Consider the following 14,696-nt stretch of genomic DNA (forward strand, 5'->3'; position numbering starts at 1 on the left):
CACTTTGGCAAGTCGAACTAGGTACGTAGTAGTATTGCCAACTCGACTCCCCAAAATCTTGCTGGCTAATTGTGTTGTAATGCTGAACACCTCAGATACTATGGAGGTTACGCTACTTCCTACTAACATATCTACAGTAGAAGCAGTAGGTAGATCTTACTGGGTAGGCACTCTCACCCATCACTCTCTCTCACAAAGCCGAGACAAAATCCAATCTCAACCCTGCTTACCTATCTACCCTGCTAGAACCGCCGCCTTCGTCGTGGTTCGAGTTGAGATCCGGGGAACTGGTGGAACTTGACCAGCGGTATATCGATCATTCGCTTGCTGGATCAACCGGTCTCGAAATTCCCGGGTCATGTCCCGCGCATTTTGATAGGCAGTCACGCCCCGCTGGTAGGTCTCGAAATCGCCGAGTAATGCCCATTGCCCTACTTGGGTCATCACCTAATCAGTCGTAGTAGGAGTAGAAGAGTCTTGGTGGTTGTAGTGGTTCCTAGACCTTGTAGGATGGGTCGCGTAAATGCCCAGACATCCGCTATGATACGTACACATCAAGTATAGGCTTTGTTGTCATATATCGGTCTGCAGTCACCTGGATTTCCATTCCCATGCCCAGAAAGCTGGAGGGAATGTAACGCTCGGGCGCCCAGAGCACCACAGTTGGTTTTGTCGGTGAGCTTCTTTTAGGGCGCTTTTAGTCAACCACAGCTTAGTGAGGTTGTTCCAAAATCGTGGAGGAGGATGATAAGTAGAGCGGTTGCGGTTGCGATTGGGGTTGCGGTTCGGTTTCCGATGCTGCTGCTTAGAGAACGGCATATGGGGTTATGTTTAGATGAAGTGACAAACAAAGAGATGTAAAGAGCACAGAAGATGACTGTTTGGTTTAAAGATCTATAAACTGCTTGTGGCAGAGATATATGTCTAATGCCTGCAAGCCCTTCGGAACTAGGATATGTATCATTGCGGCTGATATAGATCCTTTGTCTGACAGTTCTTTATGTGATGGCTTGCACTCTGTCGATGAGCTGCCCACAAATAGCACTGAGAGATATCCCAGATCACATGATTGCAGCCCTCTCTATATCCGGCAGATTTCCACGTATTCTACTAGCTATACACGTTTGTCACCACAGGAACATCTGCTTAAGAAAGACATAGTAACTGATCCAAGACCCCGACTGTGTGATTGAGTGTTCGGGCACCGTAAACGGAGAAGACGCTGATGTGGTTCTCTATTTTGTGTCTAGCTTACACTTCCTCGGCCTCTTGTTAAATATAATCACAATAAGAACATCGATACAGAATCCGCTTCGTTCAGTATGCAAACAATCTGCTTAACCACTTGTTAGATATTAAGATATAACCCAGAATTGTGCTTTTATCGCTGTCGAGGAAAGCTCACTCACTGTACTTTGATGTCTTATCATCACCAAAAAAGAAAGAAAGAAAGAAAGCTCTGAACTGCCAAACCATCTGGTGTCTTCAGATTTAGACGTAAAAAAGCGCCCCCCACTCTTAAAGATTGCTTCCACTCATCTTGCAATGTACTGGGTTGTGGTTAGGACAAACTCTCCCCAACAAATGTAAAGGACTACCATCAATAGAATAAATTGTGTGATTCGGATCACCGACAAGCACTGGAAGAACAAAGCAGAGAGTAAGTAAACAGTTTTATATTATCATCAATGTTTCTTTTCATAAACTCAAGTTCGACTAGACCCGCTATCCAGTAATCCGTATAGAGTAAATTAGCCTCCTTATTATACTACTTCACCTCTGGTTATCTCTTACAAGAGGTGTCCCAGAATACCCAAGATTCACTTACCTTCTCACCCTGATTTGACAAACAACCTTATACTAGGTGGTTAGCAGTACTCACCCGGAAAGATCCCTCCGTCAGAGTGGTGAGTATGGGTGTTGGTGGAGCCACCCCAGCAGCGCCTGGCAGTACAAGGAAAAAGAAAGAAAAAAAAAAAGAAAAACTTCAGTTCTTTAAGATATACCCAGTAAGCTTAGCCCACCCAGCTACATGTATAAGTCAACTAGCGTCTCTATCCAAGGAGGAACCCTACTAGATAATACCCTATCTACCCTGCTAAATGCATCCAAACTTGGTTTCCCACATCCGGTGGGTGTGGGTCTCGGGGGGGAGGGGGGGTGTATACTATACCTACCTATGCTGTTCAATTTGGATTCCATACTGACTACAGATAATAGAACACCTTCTACAGAATGTAGATAAGACCAGACTGGATCAGACTCAGACTCGATCACTTTACCGAATGGACTACGAACTACTTACTTGTGATAAACTACCATCTGTAATGTATACTACATACTACAGCATAGATTTTGCACTAAGCAACCTAGCTACATGTACGCTCCGTACCGTACTTCAGATTCACCTCAGGCTTGGAAGATTTAAGTTCCCAAACCCCCCCCCGCCCCCAAAAGGCCAATCACCCAGACCCAGGACAGAAAGAAGCCCAAGAAATTCCGGACTGGGAAAATAATTTGGAGGACTTAACCCATCCAGACTTGACTACCTACCCATAGAACTGGATTGAACCAAGCCCAGCCCCTACCTGCTAACTTAGACTACCTAGTACCGACTAGAACCAGAGCATCCATCCAGAACATACTCAGTACTCAGCAATAATCTCAATCCCAAAAATCCCAGACAACCACCCAAGAAAACCCTCCCCCCTCCCACTTTTTTTTATAAAAGAAAAAAGAAAAGAAAAGAAAAGAACGAGAAAAAAAGATAATCACCTCCCCAAAACGTAGGTGATCACCCCCCCTAGAAAAACAAAACAAAACCGTGGACGAGCGATCTCGATCGGAAATCACCCTCCCAAACCAAACGCCACCGGACAAGCTACTCGTACTAAGTTACTGTGTATGAGTAAATGACGTCGGCGGGAACAACCGCTCCCTCCGCTTGCTCCCCTTAGTTGTCCCCATTTCTCCATCAGCACAACCTCGAACCCTGTTTTCTGGGATTTTCCGGTTTGGGGGGCTCCACAACACAATCCACACTACTCGTAGTATGTACTGAGTATGAATCCTTCTTCCAGAAGAAAAGAGGAAGGGAAACAAGAAAGAAACCCCCAAAAAGTAAAATTCCAGCCACACTGAACGATATGCAGGTGCCAGCTAGTTTCCTAGGAATTGCTCTTCTGGAAGCTTATCCGGGTAAATTCCGGTGCGCTGGTTGCATTCACTTGGTGTACTCCGTACAGTAAATTAAGGTAGGCAATCTAAGTGGTAGAATGTGGACTGGATTCTAGCTCAATGTCTCTGGAATTTAAAAAATTTTCTAAAGAAAAAAAAAAATAAGAAAACCTCCTACTCGGGTCTTTGAACAGGCCTCGAAGATCATCCATTAGAGATTACGGAGTACCAAATCATTTAACCTTATTGTGGACTCCGTACTGTACCACTAAGCATCCCCGGGAAATGCACTTAGCCATAATAAGCACCACGTACTAAGAGCCAGCCACCGCCGAGATATCACCAAGTCCGTTGATTAGACTCTAAGATTAATAGCAATCTTGCTAGCACTATCTCGTTCATCCCGTACATCCATGATGAGCAAGTCCCAGCTAGCAATAGCAATACTCCTCACCCAATAGAGAAAGCAATCCCCATCCCTGGCAGTGACTTTTTCGCGTATGCTTGTGTCTGCCTTTTCCCGTAGAACGCCATAACCCCCCAAACCCGCTTGAAGAATAGTCAAAAACACCTGGCCCATACAAAAGCAAATCGATCGCTAAAGAAAAGCAACAACCCTCAAATCAGTGAGCCTCCCACTGCCACCAATTTCAGATCTCCCAGACAAAAAAAAAAAGAAAAAAAAAACCGAAACGCATCCTCCCGCCCGGCAGATGTGATACCAGTCATAAACTCCCGCTGGCTTTTCCATGAAACAATAAATCAAAGTCGATCAGAAGGCCTTCCGCTATGCAGTAAAGCCGGGGTGAGCTGAAGCCGGCAACATATATCATGTTCAGTCCATCAAAGCAAGATCCTCGAGGAACTCGTATTCAGGCATCGAGTCCAATGAGCCATCCATGGCCGACTTGAGGCTGCTGTGTGTGTCGTGACTGCTGCTAGCGGAGCCGCTGGCGAATGGCATGATATGCATAGGCGGGCTATCAAAGCCGAAGGCGGCAGCGGCGGCAGCAGCATCAGGCGAGAGGCCGGAGGAACCCGACGAACTAACCGACCTGGAGGTGGAGAGACCAGGAGGGGAGTTGGTCATGGAAGAAACAGATACCCTGGAGCCAGTAGCCACCGCAGCATGATCTCCCATCATCAGCAGATCTGAAATCTCGACGGACCGACGGGTTGCAGCCGCGTGGTCCCTGGCGGTGATGTTCTGGACCATGTGACTGAGATGGATGGAGATGGCCGGGTCCCCACACTCGCTATGCCTCAGCAGCTCGTTCTTCAGGGCGATCCCCTCGGCGCGAAGATCCTCGATCTCTGTGTTGAGCTCGGTGTTCTTGGTTTGCAGCTCGTTAAACCGCTGCTCCAGCTGCTGGTTGAGCTTCTTCTTCTTCTCCCGACATTTACTAGCGGCAAGGCGGTTCCGCTCCAGGAAACGATCCCGTTTGGCCTTCTCATCATCGTAGGGAGGGCTGGGAAGCTGCTGGGACAGCTGTTGTGGCTGCTGCTGATGTTGTTGCTGAGACAGCTGTTGCTGATATTGCTGTTGCTGATGTTGTTGCTGGTATTGCTGCACTGGGCCTGTGACGTCCATCTGCGAGAACTTTCGCTTGTTTCGCTTGTTTTCATCGTAGGGAGGCGGGGTGGGTTGTCCGTTCCGCACGTGGGAGTTCCGGGAGTACCGGTTGAAGTTGGGATTCATTGTGACCCCGAGTTTCGAGTCGAGTCGAGTCGAGTATAGAGAGTGTGATGTGGAAGGCGGGGGTGGGAGGGAGTATATGGGTGCGTGTAACCAGTAGTATATAGGCGAGTGGGTGGATGAGTAGTGGTGAGTGAAAGAGCGAGTGAGCGAGCGAGTGAGTGGGGATCGAGAGAAGCGAGAGTTGATGACAGTAAGGAGGATACGAATAGGAGATAATAGGATAGCAGTATTGTAGTAACAGTAGCAGTCGTTGCAGTCGTTGCAGTTGTTGTAGTGGGCAAGCAGTTGAGTGGGAGGGGAAGAAAGCAGTAGAGAAGGAATAAAAGTGAAATCAAGTTGAGGAGAAAGGAAGTACAACAGAAGAAAGAGGGGAGGGGAGGGGGGAGGGGGAAAGAAAAAGAATCGAAAGACTGGAACAGTATCAAGACCTGTGATACCACCAAGCCCAAACACACCCGCAATAGATCAGAACAAGCAGACAGACAACAGACAGACAAGACATCTGCAGACAAGCAGGCTCCGTGGTCTGGAAACACACCCACTGGCACAGTGGATGTCGATCTCCGTCCTGTTTGAGACAATCTCAGAGGGAGCCCTGGAATGTGTCAAGAATTGGGGGGGAAGGGGGGGAGGGAAAGGCACTGCAATGGCCCGTGGATATGCAGCGAACCTTGCTGGAAGGTAAAGCTGAAGGCTAGAACGTCTTGAACCTGGACTGGACTGGACCGAAAGGCACCCCGCAGCCAAAGCAGCCAAAGCAGCCAAAGCAGCCAAAGCCAAGAAGGGACCTTGGGAACTGACATCACATGTGCTTGCTGTAGTTAGTCTGAGTAGGAATACTCAAGTATACTACCGTAGTCTACGGTAGCTTCGTAGCTATCTGAATCCGGTAGGTGGAGGTCCTGAAGAACCAGGCCATCCATTTGATTCCACACCACGTCATTGCAGGTCACTTGCAAGTGACTGCCAGGTGACTGCCTGAGGTTTTCCACTGGTTTCTCTGCCCGCTGATTGGCGGTTGAGGCTATCCGAAGCCATCTTCCTGCCAACGAATTCGGTCCCACTTGACTGAGCGGACCTCATTCCGCCAATGGCACTCCTCTGTCGTGGCTCCTCGTAGCTCCTCGTAGCTCCTCGTAGCTGCTTGCCAAACCATGGTAAAGCTGGCAAAGAAAGAAAATTGAAAAAGACCCTAGCTACTGAGTAAGTACTGAGTAAGTGTAAGGTACGTCGTATAATGCATGTACCAAATGACTTGTGCGCAGCATTGACGGGCCTGAAATCCTGTATGGTACCGTACTTCTCGCTGAATCACCTTATTCATGCATCCATTCATTGAATCAACGGATCAGTCAATCAATGGATCCAACAAAATCACCAGCACCAGCACCACCATCAACATCATCATCGTCGGCGTCGTCATCGTCATCGAAAGAGAAAATCAAACAAGCAGTGAAGCAAGCAAGCAAGAAAGAGAGAAAGAAAGAAAAAGAAAATCAACCGATGATCATCCACCCAATCAGCCAGCCAAATCAACAATCCCTACTCATACAAGGACCAGGATCAAAAGATCCCTTCTTCCCCCGCATCGGCTCTATCGTCCGACGACTCAACAAGTCATTGATCGACCCGTGAACGTACGAGTCAAAACTTCTTAGAGAGTGCCCATAAGATAGAGTCGAATGGAAGCAGCAGCAATTCTTCTCAGTCCAGGCCACTTCTAGTCGTTTGTTTCTAGTCCCTGCTCCCTGCTCCCTGCTCCCTTCTTGTCTCTCACATGTTCCCCACGCGGCCCGCTTCCATGAGCAATCCCCTCCCATCCCCTCCCCTCTCCTCTTCACGTAGTCTACATTGCCCAGGACCGGAAAACCTGGTTTTGTTCCAACATCGCAAAGACCACTCAACAAATTCAGACACTCTCCCGCACTCACTCTCCCGCCCAGAGCCGACCAGAAATCGTTGAATTCGGTTCAATAGGCGTGGGATTCCGTACAAGACCATCGACCATGGAAGAAAAGGAAAAACTCTGATAGTCCGTTCATCCGCTCGATATCATGGCCGAAAGAGCCCGGCGATCCCTTTTACCTCCTCAATATACAACTAGAAGGTCAATTCAGTGGGCCAGCCTTGGTTTGCTCGATCGGCGGCCGTCCCATGGCCAGCGGAACTCACCAATATACTTCCTGCCCGCTGGCAAACCCGCTCCCTCGACGGTCCCCACTACGGACGAGACACTACAACTCAGCGACTGGGCCACCCTGTCAATATCAAACACATACTATACAGGTTCTGGCAAAAACAAGAAAAAAAAAAAAGAAAATACAGCGGCTGCCCAAAGTACTGAGTCTATGGGTACCTTTTGCTCACGCCCCCATTCCACTAGCGTCGCCCATCCTCCCCTGATGCGGATCCCCAATGACTTCATATCAAACCTTCAATCGCTCCCTAACTTTTCTTTCTACAAGTATCATCCGACCAGCAAACAATTTGCTCCCGGAGATATCCCCCGATCCTCAGAACCGTCTCATCAACAGACCATTGCACGTCCCATTTGCACGGATCGCCGGCGCCGCCTCGGCAGGTTGCGATGTTCCCAAATGCGCAGCTGACGACTGATCCCTCGCCAGTGCTCCACGAGCATCATCACCACTCTTTCGCTCTCAATCTCCTGGACGATAGCTCCAAGCGTGTCGCCAGACCCCTCTCTCCCCGTGAGCAACGGTCCGAGCACGCGACCCAGCCGGTCCAGCGTCAGCGGCCCCGGTTCCCCACTCGTCCGCCGTCCATTCTCTTTGTTGACAGAGCGCGGAGCCTCCTCCTGCGCTAGCCGCTGCGTTTCATGCAGGAGTAGGGCGCCGAGGCCAATCACTCCACAGAGCAGGTGCAGCTGCATGGTGTTCGTCAGGGCCAGCAGCGCCAGCCCAATGGCCTTGACCTTGACGTAATCCTGCGGCGAAACCCCTCCAAGACAGCTGCGACGCCGTTCGACTTCGTCACCCACCACGGGTGCTTGGCTAATGCCCACTAGCACCCGATATAGGGCCGGTAATCCCAGAAGCCTTCCGGGAAGCCCCGCCAGTAGTGCCAGGAATGCCCGTGCCATGCTTTGCACCATTGTGTCGTCCATCGTACGAGCGCTAGGCTCGATCACCGCCAGGGGCAGGTCACTACGTCCAACTGTCATCTGGATTCGATCAGGTTGTCGCAGGGCGGCGAGCACCGACTGGGCGAAATGGTCGTAGATTCGCATTGCCATTTTCGGATGGCCGGGATCGACAAACACGTCGCGCACCGGGGCAGCTGGAGCAATGACGTAGATGAGCGAGACCATTCCATCTCATGCACATCTCGCATCTCCGGTGGGGTAGAGATGGGGCCAGGACCTACCAAATCGTCCCAAAAAGGTAATTGTAGTTACAAAACATACCGGGAGGCGGAGTTTCATAGGCGCAAACTCGGCCGGCAGCGTTAGTAGATTATAGCCCCCGAGACGCGCCAATTCCTCCAGTGACATCCCCGTCAGTGAAGTCATCTCGTTCACCCGAGTGCCCACATGCGCCAACGTCTTCATTCGGCGTAAAGTCCGCGTGGTGCGGGGTCCCTCCGACGAATGGCCCAGTTGCAGGGTCGATCGCATCGTACGTAGTCGACCGTAGAGTCGGTCTCGCCGTCCGGAAGACACCTTCTCGCCAGTGGTGGTGGGGGGAGGCTGCCCTAGCACCCAGTCAGCTGGAAAATCCAAGCGTCAATCCCGTTGGAATTGTCCGCGCGAACCCGGTAACTGGGAATGCGAGCCATCGCCCGATTCTGCCCCCTTGCTGTTGTTCATCGGCAGAGGCGGGAGACGGAGCTTCTGGACCAGTTCGTTGAATTCCAGCACGGCGGCGCGCCGTTCGATCTCAGCAATCACAGAACTATCATCCGAGGTTGAGACATAGAAACTGTCCCGTGAGGAACTTCGGGACTCGATTGAACTCCCTCCAGCAAACGGGTTGGCTAGTCGCTGGAAACTCTCGGTATCGTCGTAGGTCGACGAGACCCCCGTCTGGCTCGACTCGGAGCTAGACTGTCTTGTGGTCCGAGTCGGATTCCTTGCATGGTTTCGGCTACTTTCTGAATCGTCTACCAGATTTAGGGGATCGGTGAATGGGTTCCGACAGAGGGATGGGTCTGCAAGGGCAATGGGCATGGAAAGACGCTTGGAGGGATCATGACACACCGTCGCGCTGGTCTGGTCCGAGTGGAGAGAATACATCGTGTTGTCACTCACCTTGCGGGCCTCGCCAGCCTCGTCGGGTTGACCGCTGCCATGCGGGTTTGATGTCGATTCCGCACAATAACCCTCGACGATGCAGCGACTTAGCATGCACCCGCTGGCTAGATTCCTGGTGTTCTCCGGTCTGGTCGGAAGCTCGAGTACTGGATTTAACGGTAGATCCGGTTGCCGAGACTTGCGAAAGCGAAAGAAACTTTTGAGATTGGTAAGCCGTCGCGAACTTCGCGAACTTTGCAACTGTTGCTTTCGCTTGAGTGATTCGGCTGGTGCGACCGGGCTCTGTTGCTGGCGGAAGAGCGGCTGCGCCTGGTTCACGATGCTATCGTCTGTGGTAGTAGTAGCAGTCCCCGAGGACAGCTCTGTTCGATTCACAGCGAATGTGCGTTTGATAGGCTCATCCCCACGACCTCGGTTGGCTGAAGTATCTTTCAAAGCGCCCATTGTTGTGAATGAAGATGAAGTAACACTATAGTTGAGCAATCTCATTAGGGCCACTGAGCCGGGTCTGTGGATTACACCATACCTACGACGTAGTAGGTATAGTACAGATTGACGTCGGATGCGAGCCTCGAGGGCTTCATAGTACACCTCCGAGTAGACCACCGCTCCTTCCTTCGAAGCAGGGTAGCTAACCGTAGCAGGGAAGCTTGTGTTAGCAAAGGAAAGAGCGGCCATGTCCTGCTGTTAACTTCCATCGCAAAGACGCTGGACACTACAGTTGAAAAAGTACAAAGATACAACATACAGGTCAATAGCAACATCGAATCAGGGTAGATCATGAGAGTGTGAGAGAATCATACAAGCAATGAAATCTATTGTTGTCAAGCCTAGCGCCAATGCTAGGTTCCCGGCCCCCTTGCCGCTCGCGTCGGGGAGGCCGATCGAAGAACATGTGTAGACCCTATATGATAGCATGTAGGTTTACTTTTGCATCGTTAGTTGGAAAGAGACGGAATAGAGAAAGAAAAAAGAAAACCATGAGCTGGTAACAAGTAAGCTACCATCTGTCGAATCCCGTGGAGAGGCTTCGACACCGACACTAGCCCCAAACGAGAAACGCCATCCTATGCAATTGTGAGTATATTGGCAGCACTGTGGCACCAGTAGAAAGGGTAGATCAAGAAATTAAACATCAATTCATGATAGCTCATCAGTTTCGCCCTCGAGGAGGATGTACTGCAGGATGTCGCTCAGGGTCAGGACGCCCTTGAGCCGGAAGTTCTCATCCACCACAACCAGGCGGTGGACGCGAGACTTGCGAATAGTGTCGAAAATGGTGTCCAGACCATCATTTAAGGAGCACGTGTAGATGCCCGGGAAATCCTGAGCGCCGGTTAGCCGACTCCTTCCGCAAGCAGGGTATGAGGTATACTTACTGGAGATCGCTTTTTCAACGCCTCTCCGACCGTCAGGCTGAGATCATCATACACCCCGCCTTTGATCAGGGTGATCACATCAACAGCTTCGAATACATTGTAGACCACTCCTAGAAGGCGCCAAAAAAGTTAGCCATGAGACCCAGCCCAAGGTCCGGGTCCGGACAGAGAGGCCGTCCTACCCTCGGAATTAACAATCGGCACGCTGGATATGCTCCGCTCGACCAGAATATGAATGACATCAATGACAGGGGTATCCATGGATGCCGTTGCGACATTCTGATATGAACCCAGCAAGATCTCACCCAGCGGCTTGCGCAGCTTCTGGGTGTCTGGGACATTGACCGCAACGAACTTGAGAATGCGATACTGGGTCACGACGCTAAGAACGAGAGAGCGATCGGTTTGACTGTCATATGTGACGAGGGGAATACGGCGAGCGCGTGACTCCAGCATGCGCCGACAAGCCTCATAGAGGGGACGTTCCGGGTCGATCGATATTGTCTCGGGAGGAGCGACGCCCAAGGCCTTTTCCACCTCTGTCTAAAGTGTCAGTCCTGCGGGGGTCCGTGAACAATTGTAGAGGTGCGCACCTCGGAGGCTGTCGAGCCGGAATTGGTCGATCTGGTTTAGCGCAGCCGGGTTCTGGAAGTAGTATTGGATGACATTGATGTAGTCGGAGGTGGTCAAAAGACCGGCAAAAGTCGAGGCCTTGGAATCCCATAACGGAGCCGAGACGATACCTGTTATCCCAAAGCATCAGGTCTTCCCGGTCAGCAAATGATTCTTCCAGCATCGTGACGTGGCCCGGATTATGGCGCAGGCGCAGACGGAGTCATCCCGCCTGGAGACGGACAAGGGAAACACCTGCCATTTTGGATGAGGATGTTCAAACTCTCCTTGACGGACAACGAGGTGTCGAAGATTATGAGTCGGAAACTAAGGGGGAGGACATCGTAACTGGTACGGACTTTGAGGAAGTTGCGGATGGCACGCTACAATGAAGAAGACCGATCCACGACTCTATTAGCCACTGCACCCTAGCAATTGAGGACCCATGGAAGTGCAAATTACGAAACAGAAATGAAACAGAAGACTGCTGTCTGGCTGCCGACATAGTCGCGGGCGAATTGGCCCAGAAAAAGACGGGTGTAGATTTGGGTATGCGAATGAGGGGTTGAGGCACCAAGGCTCGGACGGGTAGAGGAATGTGATTCATGCTGCAGGAAATACGGGGGGGGGAAAGGAAGAGAAGGCGACTCACAAGGCCCTGACGCTCTTCCCGATCGATGGCCCTCTCGGGCTGAGCTGGGGGCATTGGTTGTGACAGACCTCGCGGCCGGAGAAAGGAGGCGGGATGCACAAAACCTCCCTCGTGGGCACGGACTGGCCGACGGTCTAAGGTGGAGGAGGGGTGGGAGGACAGAAGAGCGATGGAGAGAGAGGAGGATGGGGCGTAGGGCTGCGACCGGGATCGAGTTCGAGTGTGAAAGGTGGTGTTGGTAGTGGTGGAGAGAGGAAATGGAGCTGTAGCAGTAGGGAATGCGAAAGCAGAAGCCGTAGCAGTCGCCGTTGTGGCCGAGGAGAAGAGAGGGTGGTGGTTGGTGGTGGTCGTTGGCGTAGTTGTTGAAGCAGTAATAATAGTGGAGGGCGGCAGGCCGGAAGTAGAGCTGGTTCTGCCCGTGGGGACTGGCCGCCGCCGCTGGGGAAAGTCCTCCGTCATGATTGATCGATGCGTTCAACCACCGCTTCCAGTTGGAGCTCCGGTGTGGAGAGACTGGCCTGGGAGAATCCGAGCGAGAAGGAGCAGGGAAAAGAAACGGTGCCTGTGCAACGACAACAACTAGACAACTACTACAATCGACTCAAGGGTTCAGGGCTATTGTCCCTTGCTTGCACAAGTATAGTACGTTCACTGTTGCGTGACAAACAATCTTTTCCGGTTCTCGCAAGCAAGCGTGCTGGACAGAGAGGAGAAATAAGGACAGAGGGAAGTAATGAAGTGGTGGTAATCTAGGAAGCCGAGGGAGAAGGATTGATAATAAATCTAACCTAGTTGCTGAAGAGATCACTTGATAAATCCTCCAGCTGGAATGATGTCTCTGCCGACACAAAGTACCTGTTGACTGATCCATCCTACCTCTCAGACCTCTCGGACATCACCTGTATGTACAATGCCATCCCTCGACTGCTAAATTGTTGGTGGGCTATTTCACCTTGCTGGCTGACAGGACTGACGGACAGAAAGTATTATGCAGTCTCTCCACTGTTAGGATGTCTTGTCTTGTTCTATTCCCAAGAGACCGCTGAAGTCCTTTGCGACTCCATAACCGAACCCCTCCCCGCTATCACCGAAGATGCTTCATTTCCTATCATATTGATGCCTAAGGCTATAAGTGCCCCACTATCATTCACGTGATTCTTGGTATAGGTCGGGGAAGTGGATAAACCTATCGTGGATGATATCAATCACCTATAACCATGTGATCCTTTAAGTCTATTTTATAAGTCTATTGCGACAAATGATGATGGATTTTTCCCCGGCACCCATAGAGATTCGGGGTACAAATCGCGCCAAATTCAGGTATAATGCAGAAAAGACAATATCTATTTACGGGGACTGGCGCACTCAGGCAGTCTGTAAGATGCTCGGAGAGGCGCCTTCCAAGCCAGCAACAGCGTGTACGCCTCGAATAGAGTTGGCGATGCCCTAAGCGGTGGGTTGCGTCTCACCCGCCACGCCATTGGGCGTTCCTTCGGACTGTGCCAGGCTGGGGCTGGTGCCGGTCTTCAGGTAGTTTTCGAACTCTCCGATGCGCTTACCACCCTGGATCCACCGTTCCGTGTAGGCGGCTCGGCGCTGGTCCGCTAGCTGGTTCAAGGTGGGCCAGTAGGTGGCATGGTCGTAGCGAAACTCGACGTCTCCGCCCATCGACTTCATCAACTGCTCCGGCGGCACATGCTGACGCAAATCTTCGTTGAACTTGAGCTTTTGTCGGGTCTGGGGGTCGATGAACGGGGTGATGATCTTGAAGAATCCGTTGATGAGGAACGGCACTGGGTGATTCAAGTGGTCAGATTGAGTACGCCCACCCACCGAAAGGGTCACTTACTATTGATGACGAGCGCCCGACCCATGCGCTCCGGGTAGTGGTTCTGCAGGAAGTTGAGGGTCTGCTTGGCCTGCCCGATGCTGGCATTCTGGCCGGACTTGGTCTCCTTGAAGTTGACGAGAAGCGCCAAAGTCTCTTGGTCAGGGCCCATGAGGTCGATCACGCGCTCCAGCATGAAGACCAGATGCTCAATCTGGCGATCGCTCGTCTCCGTGTTCTGCTTCGACGGGATGAGGTAGAGGCAGGGACGTCCTTCAATGTCATACCCCAGAATGACCTGTTTGCCGGTCTCGTTCTCGATGGAGATGTAATCGGCCGTCAACTTCTCGACCCCATACTCCCGGCGCCAGGTGAGAGTGCGCTGCAGGCGGGTGGTTGCCTCGGACACATTCCACTTGCTTGCGCGCAGATAGCGCAGGATACACTCGCGAGTAAGGAACATGCGTTCACTGTCGGTCAGAGGGGCCGTGGGGGCATTCTTGGCCGATGTCGTGGGAAGGGCAGTCCATTCGGAGACCGTCTTGAAGACTTCATTGTACTTGGCTTGCTGGTCGGGCTGGAGTTTAGCTGGCGGGGTAGGTTTTGCGGTGTCCAAGGGGCGGGCGAAGGGCTTCTGGATGAGGCCGTCGACGGCCGACGTCGGCAGCTCGAGCTCAATGTTCTTCTTGGAGGTGGATTCGGTACCTCCAGCGGGCGTCTCAGGGGCAGGATTGGATCCAGCCGTCTGCGATTGAGCTGGCTCGTTGACAGCTGGAACCGCAGCAGCAGGCGCAGCTTGGGTTTCTGGGGCGGCGCTCATAGTGCGGGAAAGGGGGATGCGGTTCGTTTATGCAAGATGAATTGATGGATTGGTGAGGTGTATTTGCTAGAATCTGGCGCAGAGATGGTGGCAGACTCAAAGACGAATAGAAAAGGGGGAAATGTCAGACAATGAACGAGAGAAGCTGATGGACCAGCTGGCCAACTGCCGGGACAATACTTACTCGAGGAATACTAATCTCTCGATCGACAGGCCCACCGGCAGATCGCCCTCCTGCAAATAATCTCCTGCTCAT

General features: G+C 51.6%; 4 protein-coding genes across 4 annotated transcripts; all 4 read right to left on the minus strand.

The window, feature by feature from the left end:
- Positions 1-4,012: 4,012 nt before the first annotated feature.
- Positions 4,013-4,792, minus strand: atfB (bZIP transcription factor atfB; the record flags this gene model as incomplete). The annotated part of the gene is made up of 1 exon (XM_020204948.1): positions 4,013-4,792. A coding segment is annotated over one exon (780 nt), but the record flags the coding sequence as incomplete, so codon positions are not given.
- Positions 4,793-7,403: 2,611 nt separating this feature from the next.
- On the minus strand, positions 7,404-9,593 carry ASPACDRAFT_41919 (uncharacterized protein; the record flags this gene model as incomplete). Its single annotated transcript, XM_020201004.1, has 3 exons — positions 7,404-8,176; positions 8,264-8,590; positions 8,651-9,593. The coding sequence occupies 3 exons, from the start codon at positions 9,591-9,593 to the stop codon at positions 7,404-7,406; spliced, it is 2,043 nt and encodes a 680-aa protein (XP_020057997.1).
- Positions 9,594-10,289: 696 nt separating this feature from the next.
- Positions 10,290-11,846, minus strand: snf4 (AMP-activated serine/threonine-protein kinase regulatory subunit SNF4; the record flags this gene model as incomplete). The annotated part of the gene is made up of 6 exons (XM_020202482.1): positions 10,290-10,475; positions 10,529-10,638; positions 10,711-11,067; positions 11,122-11,271; positions 11,394-11,523; positions 11,793-11,846. 6 exons carry the CDS (start codon positions 11,844-11,846, stop codon positions 10,290-10,292), a joined length of 987 nt encoding a protein of 328 aa, XP_020057998.1.
- Positions 11,847-13,014: 1,168 nt separating this feature from the next.
- ASPACDRAFT_77365 (CRAL/TRIO domain protein) lies at positions 13,015-14,538 on the minus strand. The gene is made up of 2 exons (XM_020204949.1): positions 13,642-14,538; positions 13,015-13,585 (listed from the first exon to the last, which is right to left on the minus strand). The coding sequence occupies exons 1-2, from the start codon at positions 14,438-14,440 to the stop codon at positions 13,239-13,241; spliced, it is 1,146 nt and encodes a 381-aa protein (XP_020057999.1). The 5' UTR covers positions 14,441-14,538; the 3' UTR covers positions 13,015-13,238.
- Positions 14,539-14,696: the final 158 nt, after the last annotated feature.

Source organism: Aspergillus aculeatus (assembly GCF_001890905.1).
Source record: "Aspergillus aculeatus ATCC 16872 unplaced genomic scaffold ASPACscaffold_5, whole genome shotgun sequence".
In the NCBI taxonomy this organism is placed as follows: domain Eukaryota; kingdom Fungi; phylum Ascomycota; class Eurotiomycetes; order Eurotiales; family Aspergillaceae; genus Aspergillus; species Aspergillus aculeatus.

Coding starts and splice junctions, on each gene's coding strand:
- ASPACDRAFT_77365 (XM_020204949.1), bottom strand. CDS start 14,440: ATGAGCGCCGCCCCAGAAACCCAAGCTGCGCCTGCTGCTGCGGTTCCA. Junction 13,586..13,641: donor TCGGGCGCTCGTCATCAATA/GTAAGTGACCCT, acceptor TGAATCACCCAG/TGCCGTTCCTCATCAACGGA.